We start from the raw sequence: 12,648 nt of genomic DNA on the forward strand, positions 1-12,648 counted from the left end.
AGTCAGAAAAAAGCATCAGCTTTCAAGAGGTGGCCTCTGCATTTCATCACACAAACTCCATAGCTTTCAGACAGTTATTACAGATAAAGATCAGATGAAGACAGTCCAAACCTATCTCCAGGATCTGTTTAAGAGTTTATATTAACAGACTTGGAAACCAGCTCCCTTAATCTGCAACCAATCATATGGACCAAGCTTCACAGAGGAGGTAACAATAAATACTGACATACTGTGTAGTTTCAAAAGATTTATTTTCAGTCCTTGAAGTAGACTGGTGCTGCTTTTGCTCACAATTTTTGTCTCTGTTACAAATTTGGTTTTCACACAAACAGTAGTGAGAATGTTTTTGTTGTTTTTTTTAATTATTTAAAAGTGCAGCCTTTGGCAGGATCAGCCTAGTAGAGTTAATCATCTGTATTTCCTTTAAAAAATGTACTTACTAAATCATGATTTAAAAAAAGTTAAAAGCTGTCAAGAACATTTTAAGAAAAGAGTGGGGAAAGGGCAAAGAGCAAACACCTGGATTCCAGAAATTGTGTATGGAACAAGAATCACCACAGTACCCAGAGTGTGGATAGCACAGTCCCAGTTCATATTCCATACTTACAGCCCTTCTTATTTTGCAGATTTGAGGGCTTATCCGTCAGGAAAATGTATAGTCCCAGGGGACCAGACTGAAACACATACAGGGAGGTCTGCAAAAGTCAGAGGGACAAGCAGCTGCCTGAGGACAGATCCTCATCTGCAACTGGTCTGGCCAGGCTCAATTTGGTCACTCAGCTTCCTTTCACCTGGAGGTTTCACTTGCCCTAGGCGCCCTGTTGGGCTGCAAAGGCATCACAGCTTGTTTCTGGACTCCATGGATGGGACAGACAATCACCTATCCAGAGGTTACGCTCCTGGTTGGACCCAAGTCACGATTTATCAGGAAGGGGCTCCCCAGGGTGGCTTTAACCATCACTTGCAATGGCTAGTGTTGGGCCCTGAGATCTGCCTGCAGGACGAGCCCCCAGAGCAGACAGAAACTGTCCCTGCAGGCACCTGTGCCCACTCCAATAGGTTGTGCAGGCAGATCTCTGTGTCCAAGCACATTCCACATTCCCCTTATGATCAGACAGATGTGGGAGCCTGATTTGCATTTTGGGGAGATCAGGAGGGAAAGAACTAAGTCCAAAGAAGAGACAGGAGGGTGGAGCAGAGAAGGCACTTATTTCTTTGCACCCATGAAGCTGCTCTCAGGGGCTTTGTCCATGTCTGGCAGCAAGGATCATTAGGAACGGGTCATGACAAGCACAGCTCTGAATCCATACACTGGGAACAACATAGCTCCTTGTCTGAGAAATGCAGGAAAGGCAGAGGAATGAGTAAAATCACAGGATATTTTTTTGTTCTTTTTGGTCTCACATTACATTGGTGCTACAGCTTCTGTCTAACAGATCAAGTTGGCTAAGGGATGCAGCAGAAAGACATGAGCTGGGGGTCTCCAGCTTCCCTTGCTGTTCCTCTAAGGCAGGTTAGTGGAAAACTAGGACTGTGCACAGTCAAGAGTTACAAAGCACAGGTAACCTCTGTTACAGACCAGCAAAGCAAACAGTGCCCATTTTACAGCCCATCCTCTTCAAGGGAGGCTGGCTATGTCTCTCTCTGGAGGTGGACCAGAAGGTTTTGGGTTGCTTTCATTGGCTTTTCCTTCAAACATCATGACCCTGCAAAACACAACAGATATTTCCAATTTAAAAAAAAAGCAAATGCATATTTATCCATCATTGGGGGTGGCTTTCACTGCTGAAAAAGAGCATCTGGCTTGCCTAGAAAGAGCACTTGATAATTAACAAAGCAGGGAAAGCCAACAGAGGGCAGTGCTGCCAGGCTGGCTTTTCCAGCAGCTATCAGGAGTGAGTTCCCAAAGTCTCTGCCGGTTTTCCTCTCAGAGCCCAGAGGATTAGCACATTTTATTTAGACAGGCACTTCCGAAATCCCCTGGGCACATACTGTATGCCAAGTGTTCCTGATGCGTAAAAGCAAATACCACTCCTGGCCCACCTTGCATCTAACCATACAGCAGAATATTCAGAAGCCAACACCAAGCAAGCAACAGCAATTACAGCCAGGGGAGAGAGCAAAAACAAGGAGCAAGGCACTGGCTGTAGGAATCTCAAGCATTTTGCAACCACTAGCACTGTCTTCCTCCCTGAGGACTGCAGCTACGCTGGGAATGCCAGCTGCCTCGGTGGATCAAAGGGCTGTACTGCTCTTAGGACAAGTTTTACATTTCTGCTCCTTTTCTACAGGGTCCAACAGACAATGGGGTGTCTGTTAGCAGGAGAAGGGACCTGTTTGTGAAAACTGCTGCAGCAGCTGGGAGAAGGGATGGAAGATATGGGACAGGCTGCAGGCTCAGTCTGGTTCTGTGGAGAAAAAGGAGGAACAGGGACATCAGAAGTCTGTGTCTGCTTGGAAGAGGAGCATCACAATAGAGACACAGCACACAGTAGGGAGAATCTGCCAGCAAACATTCCCAGCTTAGAGAAACTACGTGAGAGGTGTGTGCAAGATCCTTCCTCCCAACCTGCCCGGAATGCTGGCTGTGTTTCTAAAGCTGCCTTCAAAAAGGGGTAAGGAGGATGGAGAGGATCAGTTCCTATTCACGGCAGTTTCAGACACGAAAGCAGGGCCAGCCTCTGAGCTGTGAAAGGAAACACCAGGCTTCAATGGGATGGAGATGGAGCCAAGCAAGTGTTTGGAAGCCATTTGTTAGAGCAGTGCTTTCAGAGTCCTGTTGAGAGGGCAGAGGGGGCCGTGGGAGGCTAGTGCTGGCAGCCTGTACCACAGAAAGCCTCTCCCAGCATGAGCCAGTTGTTTTAAGCATGTGTCCCATCTCCATCTACTGCCTGTCCCTCCAAGATCAGGCAGAGATGGAGCATCCTGTGGGAAACAGGAGCCAGCACTACTGATGCTGGCAGGACCATCATTCACTCAAGTCCTACCACCATCCACAGAGGAAGTCTGTGTCCCCAAAGCCAGCAGGATCCTCAGGAAAGAGATGGGAAGAAGTCCTGCAGTGCTGAATGCCTACAACACCCTTGGGAAAGGAGGGGGACAGCTCCCATGGAGCACATGGGAGGAAGCCTGTGCTAGCACACAGCAGGCAACTCTGCTGGGAGCACCGGCCACTGCTCAGCCTCAGCGTGGGCTTATACACCCCCTCATGGCACCCTGCAGACCCCCCTGCACAAGGATCCTCATCTCCCTCCATGAACACCGAGTGTGCACAGCTCTACCAGACAGAAGAGCTTGTGCTTCCCAGCTTCCCAACAGAGCAGCTCCCCGGCTCCATCTCAGGACACTCACAGTTTCAGCACAGCAGAGCGTTTCCCAAGCATCACATTGACAAAGTCCTGGTACGAGATGGTGTCGCTGACCCCTCCAGTCACCTCAGAGATCATCCTCTTCAGTTCTAGGTGGGTCTTTGGAGCCCCCAGCTTCTCCATCATCCTTTTGACGGACATCAAATCTACAAGAGCAAGGCAATCACTGCTGTCAAGGGCGTGACCCCACTGAGCACAGACCAACCCTAGGGACAGAGCCATGAGTTCCCACCTAAGACCACCTCAGCCGTGGATTCTGTGGCTGACAGCATTAAGCTGTTGCCAAAAGCCACTAGAAGCCTTCCAGAAGAGCTCACTGCCACTCACCCAGTACAGAGCATCACTTCCCAGTTGTGCAGCTCAAGATAAAATACCACACACTCAGAGAAGAGTGACAACTCTCCAAGTGCTCCAGAGACATGTGGGGATAGTGCTCTCTAGCTTGGATTGTGGTGCCAAGAGTCACAAGGATGGGGAGGAGGGAAGCAACACCGGGGTTAAAGCTGGAGACAAACAAGCTGTGGAGAGCAGACGCCCCTGCCCATCGCCACAGGCCATTTCCTCCCATTTCAATGCTGCCTGCTGAGACCTGCGGGCCCCTTCCCTCCCGGAAGCCCTGAGTCAGGCCCCTTCCAGTTCCCCACAGGCTTCACTTCAGATGGAGGATTTGTGGAGGAGGGGAGCAAGGCAGCAGCCTCCTGGAAGGGCACAGCACACAAGTGATTACACTTCAGTGTCAGCTCCAAGCCTGCAGGAGGCTGGAACTTTATGTAACTGGTGCTTTCTGGACCCAAAGCAGGGCTGCTCAACCAAGCCAGGCTCACACCCAAGACCTTTGCTTCCTTCTGCTCCCTTCCTTGCAAAGCAAAGAGCTTCTCTGCACCACAAGTGCTCATGAATTTATACAGCTCCTGCCTCAAGCCAGGCAAGCCCTAGGATTGTCTAAGTCCTGCAGCTTCCCACCTCTGAATTCCCACCTTCACAGCAGTGAGAAGAAGGCCTCAGTGGAGAAAAAGGAAGAAGAAAGAAAAAGCATTTAGAGCACAAATAAGTGGAGGAGATAAAAAACTTCAGGGGAACAGCATTGAGAAGAGCTTAGATCTTGAAATTAGTAAGGAGAGACTGAGGAAGCTGAGAGGCAAGGGCTGGAGAGCCAAGGAAGCCCCCGGCTGGCAATCAAGTTCCAAGAAAGGCTGGACATAGGAAAAGCCCACAACACCACGAATGCAGAGAGAAGCGGTAGATTCAGCAGCAGACAGGCTGTGGCTCTTCCAGCCCAGCATCCCTCAGAATCACTCACCAATCTCGCCTTGGTTGTTCAGGTCAAACTCCATGTATTTCTCTGGAAGAGACACAGAATTAAGTCAGCAGGAGTCTAGAGCAGTGGGGTGTGCAGGGCTTTGGAACACTGCCGGCTTACAGCACTGAAATAAAGCATTTGGGGATAAGATTGATATAGTGCTGAATGCAAAGTTCAGAGGGAGAGACCATCTCAAGGCCTGGTTTTAGCACCCTTATCTCAACTCTAGGGCTCTAGAGTTAAGCGCTCTGTAATTGTGGCTGCTTTTCATTTAAGCTGAAGGAAAACACTGGCATGAGAACAAGGTATCAGCTGGCTATGAACAGCGTTAAAAGGTTTCCAGCCAGAAAAACAAAGCTCTGGAACAGCCTCCCAGAAGGAGTAGCAAGGAAAACAAACCTCTGAGCACTCCCTAGATGAGGCTTGATCGGATTAGAAGGGGGATTAAATGACGCAGTTGCCTGCAGTAAGGAGGGACAGACTCCACAGTGCTCCTGTTGCTGTGCTCAATCCCAGAGCAACACCTGCCAGGAGAGATGCTCAAGGACCACATCAAGAGGGCAAAGCCAAGAACATGCCTGGGCACAGTGATGCTGGAGCAGGTTGTTTGCCCTTCCAGCCTGCTGTCAAACACTGCTGACTCGAGCAACTCCAGCATTGTCAGAGAGAGGCAGAGCCTGCTCCAGAAGGTCTGGTTAGCTTTGCAGGACAAAAGCTCACATGCTGTAACAGGCAGAGCAGTGATTTGAGTTAGAAAATTCAGGAATTCAGTCCTGTGCAGTTTCTGCCCTTTGAAGTGGCACACCTGAGCCTCCTACACACCCCCACCCCTTGCTAGCTGTTCCCCATTTAGACTTTAAGCTCTTCAGGCAAGGATTTGTCTGTCTTACAGACCATACAGCTCCTGGTGCCACAGGAGGCCCCCCATCACCTCAGCTCTACTAAATGGAAAGAGCAAGATGCCTGCTGGCACCATCCATCCATGCTGAGCTGGAGAAATCACCCTACAGTGAGCAGTCGCTCCTCACCTCCAGCCTTGGAGGACTCAAATTAACCAAGCCCTTCCAGGCTGCTCCTTTGCCCCAGGAAGGAAAATGGAAAAGATCTTTTGCCTCTGCTCCAGGGACACCAGTAAGCATTATGAGCATGAACAGAGAAGTGGCAGGCTAATTTAAGGAGCCAAAGGGAAGAGTTGTTATTTCACACATCAGAGTCTTCCCAGGACCTGTGCTTCCAAAGGAAATTGTTGGGTTAACTGGACTGAAGGGCAGGAGGCAAAGGAATGGCTTGGCATGTCTTCACCTGGGTCTCAGCCCACAGATTTCTGCTGCCATGAGCTGACCGGGACAGACCTATGGAAATACCATGTACAAATCAAAGCTGTTCATGCTTCAGGCAGGAGTAAATGTCTTCCTTCAAGCATCAAGCAACCAGTCCTAGAAGAATTTGGGGCTGTAACACACATGCTTAGGTGCCAGATTGATGCTTGATGTGGGACTGCCTCTCCCCACATTCTGCCTCACAAGAATGATCTTGTGCATCTTAACTGACACCTCCCTTACCAGGGTCAGGCACCCCTGCATGTGCCTGGGGCACAAACCCTGCTCTGCCATGTCTATGCCCAGCACATGTTTTCCTTTCTTCTGAGCTGACACTTAGCCAGCAGTGCAGAGAACAGAGGCAGCTTTACATCAGCCTCAGCTCACACATTTATGTTTCCCCCCCATCCCACCAGCAGGGATATAGTGGGGCAAAAACCATGCATGATCCCTCCTTCACAAATACATTGACACAAATACTGCATGGGGGCTCCATCTTAGCCTCCCCCAGGCAGGAAGGGACTGGGGGAGTGGGAAGGACAGCAGAGAAGAAATATTCCCCCCATCATCACACAATGAGCTGATTGTTGGGGGAGCTGGAGGAGGCCTTGGAGAGAGGGACAGGCCATGGAGACAAACTCACGAGGCAGCAGGAAGAGATGCCAAAGGCTCTCGTTACAGGGAATTCTGCGCCTGTGACCTACAGTTGCAATGTTTGAAGAGCCCCAATTGTGATGGGAAAATATAATGCGGGGCTGCAGCCAAAAGCCAAAGCTACACAAAAGGCAACACAAAGAGATCGGGGAGCACAGGAGGCTCCTCTGTGCCCAGCAGTGTAAGGGATCACAAAACAGCAGCCAGCTTCTTCCTTGCTAGATTGCAAAGCCAAAATTCAAAGGGGAATAGCAGACAATGTCTGAAATGGAAGCAAGGTCAGGTTTTATTTGGTTAGAGCCAGGTTGGGCACATGTGACACAGGCATGTTTGCTCAACTGTCTTCAGCCACTGCTTGGAAAGAAAGTGGGTATACCGGAATAACCCTGCCAGATCTAGTCCTGCAACCAGTCAGGGGACAAGCTCCAGAGGACTCCATGCTTTTGAGCTGTTTCTCTATCCCCTGTCCCAGAAAAAGGCCCAAACCTAAGCCCTAGATCTGCTGACCCACTGGAGTCAGGCTTTGGCCAGAACTAGACATATCAGTGCTGGTGTCAAGGGGCTGGGAAAGGACTAAAGAAACTTTTGGAGAGAGAAAGTCCCCAACTCCTCCAGAAAGCAGCTGACATTTCTGCTTTGTTGAATGAGGCCCTCCTACTTATTGAAAAAAAATAAAAAAAAATAAAGAGTCCAGCTATTGCATGATCCATTATGCCAGTTAGCTTGCTGGGTAACTAGATAGAAACCACCCTCCTTTGCTGCTCCCCAGGGTTTTGCCTGCACAGCAGGTTTTGCAGTAACAGCAGCTGCCAGGCAGGATGTCTGTAGGGTGACATGCCCCTGCCCTGCAAGTGGGAGAAGCACAAGTGGAAAGCACCTCTCCAGAGAGTTTCACCAAGTCCACAAGCAAGGGGGAAGGCATCCATCCCAGCTCAGTCACTTGTATTTGGCAGATAATCTCAGGCTGGTGAGATCCAAGTGCTGAGGAAAATAATCTAGTTCAGAGCAAACAGTAAGGCTCAAAGGACAGGGAAATCCTCCAGTTCTCACCTTTGAACACTGCCAACTTCTCCTCCAGGTCTTTTTCATTACTGAACTTTGGGTCACAGAGAAACTCCTAAAACAGAAAAAAAATATATCCTCAAGGTTAAAGATGCAAAAGAAAACACCCTAGAGGGCACCTCCAAAGGCAGCATTAGGCAGAAGACTCACACAATTCCCAGAGAGCCATAGATGAGCAACAGCACCAGGAGACTTGAAATTGGGCTGAATCCCTCCACACCTTGTCATTAACACTCCAGTGCAAGGGGAATCCCTCTGATGTCTCAGATTTCCCACCTGCAGCTTGAGGGAGGACTGGACTCCACCTGCCTTTGGAATAACTGCATAAAACCCCCTGTTCTTGCTCACCCAAGGTTTCAGCTCCCCACATCTCTGCTTAAGCACACTTAGCATATGGATTGAGCACTCATTTCCAGCAAGGGCTCCTAGTCCTTGCAATATACACTCTTATCTCAAACTCTTAGATAAACTCAGAGGACTTTGCAAGTAGAGCAGGCAAAGTTTGTAGAATGTCATATGCCCAAGAGGACGGGTATTTTGGGCTTACGAACTCTCTCATATCCATTTTCTCCCTCTACTCTGCTCAGGCTGAAGAGGAAACCCTGGATCACTTCTGGTCACTTGTCCCTAGCCCCACCTCAAAAACCTTCAGATACACAAGGGAACAGACCACAACTTGCAGAGCCAGCTCTTCTGCTGTGCCCTGCCAGCAACACCCCTCAGCTGTGAGCAGCAGGGTCTTGCTCCTGTCCCTGCCCTCCCACACCGCCCAGCTCCAGCCCAGCACAGCTTAATGACTCGATCTGTGTTCAGCAACAACACCACATTCTTCAGTGTAGAAATCATTAACATCTGCACAGTTTATGCATGGCCTGTCCAGGACAAACCCCTTGAGGGGTTAGTGGATGGAGGGCTGAGGCTGTTCTCTACTCTGGAAATGTGTTCCTCACCACTGCTCCCCATGCTCACGGGGAAGGCAGGAATGGGTCACCAAGAGCCTTGTCTGCTGATCACTGTTGGTCATCCTGACTGTGCTCTGGGTCCCACACACCTGAAGCTGCTCCCTCCTTCCTCATTGGTACAGGGGAGCTTGGACTGCTCAGGGAGTCCTCAAACCTTCACTGCCAGTTAACCACTGCTATGGTCAGTCTCTTACCTGCAGCTGAACTAGGCTTTTGTAGGAAGCCCACTAGGACAGAAGTGACTGCCACCCCCTCCTCCCACCCCAGAAACTCCAGATGGGACACCACAGACCATGGCCACCAAACCAGTGTGACACTGGCTTCCGTCATCACCATGGTCACCAACTCAAATTGAGAGCTGTGGTGAAAAGCAACATTCCCAGTTCCTTCTTTTGCTCTCCTTTGCCAACTCAGCTTCATTTAGTTCAGTTATTTCTACCCAGGGGTATCATTTTCCAGCCCAACACAAAGGGCCCAATTCAGCTTTGAGACCTGGGCTCAGGCAGCAGCAGGAGTCACCAGAGACCAGAGTAGTGTTACCTGCTGCCATCATCACTGAATAGCCTCTGGAGAAGGCAAACATCACCGAAAACCAAAACAGGGCCAAAACATCTCCTGGCCACCAGGTCACAGCTTCATTCCTGCCCTGCAGGAACAGCAAGCAGCTTCCACCTCCCAGCAGGACAGGGTATGTGATGGCAGAACACAGCATCTCTCTGGGAGCAAGAAGCAACACAGAAATGGTAGAGACTGAAGGGAATGCATCTATGTGTGATAGCTGAGGGACACATGCCTAGGAGCCCACCAGCCCCCACCAGCATGATACAAGAGCAGCACAGGTGACCCTGCACACAGGTTTGGGACTCGGTTCCCTTTTGTTTCAACTGGAGGGGGGCTGGAGAGCCCACCAGCACTACAGCTCTGCTCCAGGTGCAAGGAAGCAATAAGGGGCTGTATTTGCAAGGCATTCCACTCTTCACATTGTGTGTGAGCTGAGCTGTGACTTTGATAAGGAAAACAGTCACAATGGCACACAGGAATTCAGTCCCCAGGGCCTGTGACTCAAACACACAGTGGCTGAAGTTCCACCTAGAGCCCTTTGCTAAAGTTCCCATTTTAAGGGGCATGTTCTATTAATAAGAACTGCTTTAAAAGCCTCTCCCCCGCTTCTGCCCTGAACAGCCTTTCTTGAGCTGTTGAGAGACTTTTCTAAGCCAATAAACTGAGCCAGACAAGTGCCAGCTACCTGCAAGACAACCTGAGCAAAGCCAGATCTGTCCTTGCTCCCCAAAAGGAGACTCCATCTGGCATCCCAGCTCTCACTGGGATGTTTAAGTGCTGAATGCCAGCCACCCTGCCTGCAGGGGCTGGGAAGGGCTGAGGGATGCTCGTGCCTGCCTGGATGAGAGAAACAGGCACGATGAGAAGCAGGCACCTGCTCTCTAACAGGCTGAATTCCTTCCCCAAAGCCCAGCGCATTACAGGGTAAAACAAGGTTGAAACTAATCTGTGCTGGATTAGACCTGCCACCTTGATGCACGAGGCTGGACAATGTGATTACGTTGCCCAAAAAGAGGGGAACAACCAAGAGGGGAGGCCAGAAGAGTGTTTCAGACTGGAAGAGAGAAGTCAGCACTAGGGCTGGGCTATCCTTCAGCAGCACACGTGCACTCAGTGTACTGCCTGCCAGACCCGTATCCCAGCGAGAGCTCTGGGGTAGAAACCAGCCAGGAAAACAGGGCTGGAGGGAGCTAAGTGTTAGGATGAGACAATGAGATTAAGCCTGATAGCAATTTGGCCTGATAGGTTCTATTAGGAGCACTTGACTGTTTTACAGTCTTAGAGCTCTTCAGTGCTGGGGAAACCCCCTCCTTGGCTCCAGCCACAGTATCAGCCCAAGTTTCTGTATCAGCTGTTTGTCAGGGAGGTGTGAGGCTGTTTGCTGCACTCCCCCATTGCCACATAGAGCTGGCAAAGCACAGCAGTGTGGGGGTTGCTGCCCAGAGCACAATGGCTTCTGAGGATCCATGGGCATCTGCTACCCGTGCTATCTGCAGCTTGCTTTTGAGCTGCTCAAACCCCCATCTCGTAGTGCTGAGGCAGCACGAAGGGCAGCAAGGATGCAAACAAGCAGCTCTGCCAGTGGGAAGTCACGTAGTTTGTTTCATTTTTGTCATCCAAACCTCAGCTAAAGAAAAGGCCAGAGTGATGGCAGCTTAGGGGAGAGATAGGAACTTGTCCCCTGTGTGGGAACAGCCCTGAGCCCTGGGACACAGCAGTGGCACACCAGCAGCATCCCAGACTCCTACAGCTCCTAACAGCTTAAGGATCGTGTACCCCCCTTGTGCCTGTGTGATGCTGGAGGATGGCTCTGCAGAAGCAGAAACTGCAGCAGGAGCTACAACACAACCCCTTCATCCTCAGCCTAAGGGCCAACACCACCTTGGCTACGGGAAATACACGCCTTGGTGCAGGGTGTGATGTGTCTGCCTTCCAGCAGCAGGTTACAAAGGCTCCTTTTTAACCAAGTGCTTTTATTCTACACCTTATGCCATGACACCTCTTTTTACACTCTTATTCTCTATATCCTAATTCATCCTAATTTCTAGTTAATTAAGTAATTTCTAATGACTTAATTCCCCCTCCAGTGACCTAAACTTCACCTCTACTGTCTCACTGGTAGAGCACACTGTTTGGTGGAGCGTATTGCCACTTTTCATAGTTTAGCCAGTGTGAAGGTAAGGTGAGCCCATCTCCTCCAGGCTCTCATTTTGTACAGTGATTTGATTTCTGCACTCATAACACCAAGGTGCCACTGACTAAAGGAGCACCTAGAAGTGCTAGAAATCCCAGCACTGTTTGCTTCAAGGTTAAAACCTTCTTTTCACCCTCAGAACTGCTCTTAGCTGGGAGGGATGCCAACAGAACTGCCCCCACAACCATGCCAAGCAAGGGACAGGGTAAGCCTGAAGCTCGGGGGAGAGGACCTTGCCTGACCCTGGCATGAAGGGCACGAAGCCCAGTGCACTTTGCACTAATCCAGGAGGTGCCATTCCCCCTGCCCAAAGATTGTGGGACTTCCAGCCACCCTGGGCAACCCATTCACCCACTGTAATGAAAAGCTAGGAAGGCTGGAGTCAGCTCTGAGCAGCAGAAACTTCTCATTCCGGGAAGAAAAAGTTGAAGCGCTCGATATAGCGGAGGGGAGGTTGAAGTCCTCCAGGAGAACAATAGCCCCCATTCTTGCTGGAGCGCGTTCCCAAAGGGAATTTCACAGCAGCCAGCCCCCGGGCGCCCACCAGCCCGCTCGGAGCCGCCGATATGCGATACTATGGGGAGGACAGAGCCGCCTGAGAGAGCAATACCAGGAGCGGAGGGGATACAGAGCGACCCCCGTAGAAACCCCGCTTCCTCCTCCGGCAGGATCCCTTCTCCGAAAGGGTTTGGTCAGAGGGGTCGGCAGCTCCTCCTGCACCCACCGCCCCCCTCCTCCTGTTCCTCTTGCCCCGCCCGCCCCCGCCGCAACCCCCTCCCCATTCCCCGCGGGGGTCGGGTCGGGAGGCGGCCCCAGCCCCACCTTGTTGATCTCCTCCAGCCGCCCGTCCTGCGGGGCCCTGCGCAGCCCCCCGCCGCTCGGCCGGCGCGGAGCCGCCATCGCACCGAGCCCTCCCCGCGCCCGCCGCCGCCTTAAATAGGGGCGGGCAGGGCCGGGCCGGGCCCTCCGCCCCCCGCCCTTAACCCATTCCCCGCCCCGCGAGGTGGTACCCGCGGTGGGCTTGAGGTGCCCCGGCACGGGGAGAGGCATCGCCGCCTCTGGGCTTCCCGCAGGAGGGAAGGGACCGCCTCCCTCTGCCCGCAGCACCCGCCGGGCGCGGCTGCGGGACAGCGGGGATCGCTCCGGAGCTGCCCCGGGAGCGGCATCGCCCCGCCGGTACCGACGGCAGAGGGACACGGGCGGGATGGTACAGGCGCTTCCAGGAGCT

General features: G+C 51.5%; 1 protein-coding gene across 1 annotated transcript; it reads right to left on the reverse strand.

Annotated features, from left to right (window-relative positions):
- Window positions 1-232: 232 nt before the first annotated feature.
- AIF1L (allograft inflammatory factor 1 like) lies at window positions 233-12,499 on the reverse strand. Its single transcript, XM_058853890.1, has 5 exons — window positions 12,243-12,499; window positions 7,692-7,758; window positions 4,669-4,710; window positions 3,352-3,514; window positions 233-1,706 (listed from the first exon to the last, which is right to left on the reverse strand). The coding sequence occupies exons 1-5, from the start codon at window positions 12,468-12,470 to the stop codon at window positions 1,619-1,621; spliced, it is 588 nt and encodes a 195-aa protein (XP_058709873.1). The 5' UTR covers window positions 12,471-12,499; the 3' UTR covers window positions 233-1,618.
- Between the last annotated feature and the right edge of the window lie 149 nt (window positions 12,500-12,648).

The sequence above is a fragment of the Poecile atricapillus genome, chromosome 20 (assembly GCF_030490865.1).
Source record: "Poecile atricapillus isolate bPoeAtr1 chromosome 20, bPoeAtr1.hap1, whole genome shotgun sequence".
Classification (NCBI taxonomy): domain Eukaryota; kingdom Metazoa; phylum Chordata; class Aves; order Passeriformes; family Paridae; genus Poecile; species Poecile atricapillus.

What these genes read in the sequence shown, in the direction of transcription:
- AIF1L (XM_058853890.1), bottom strand. Translation starts at nt 12,470, where the DNA reads ATGCCTCTCCCCGTGCCGGGGCACCTCAAGCCCACCGCGGGTACCACC. An exon ending in GAACAACCAAGGCGAGATTG is followed by an intron (nt 3,515 to 4,668) that starts GTGAGTGATTCT and finishes TTGCTCTTGTAG; the next exon opens with ATTTGATGTCCGTCAAAAGG. An exon ending in CGCTCTGCTGTGCTGAAACT is followed by an intron (nt 1,707 to 3,351) that starts GTGAGTGTCCTG and finishes TGTGTTTTGCAG; the next exon opens with GGTCATGATGTTTGAAGGAA.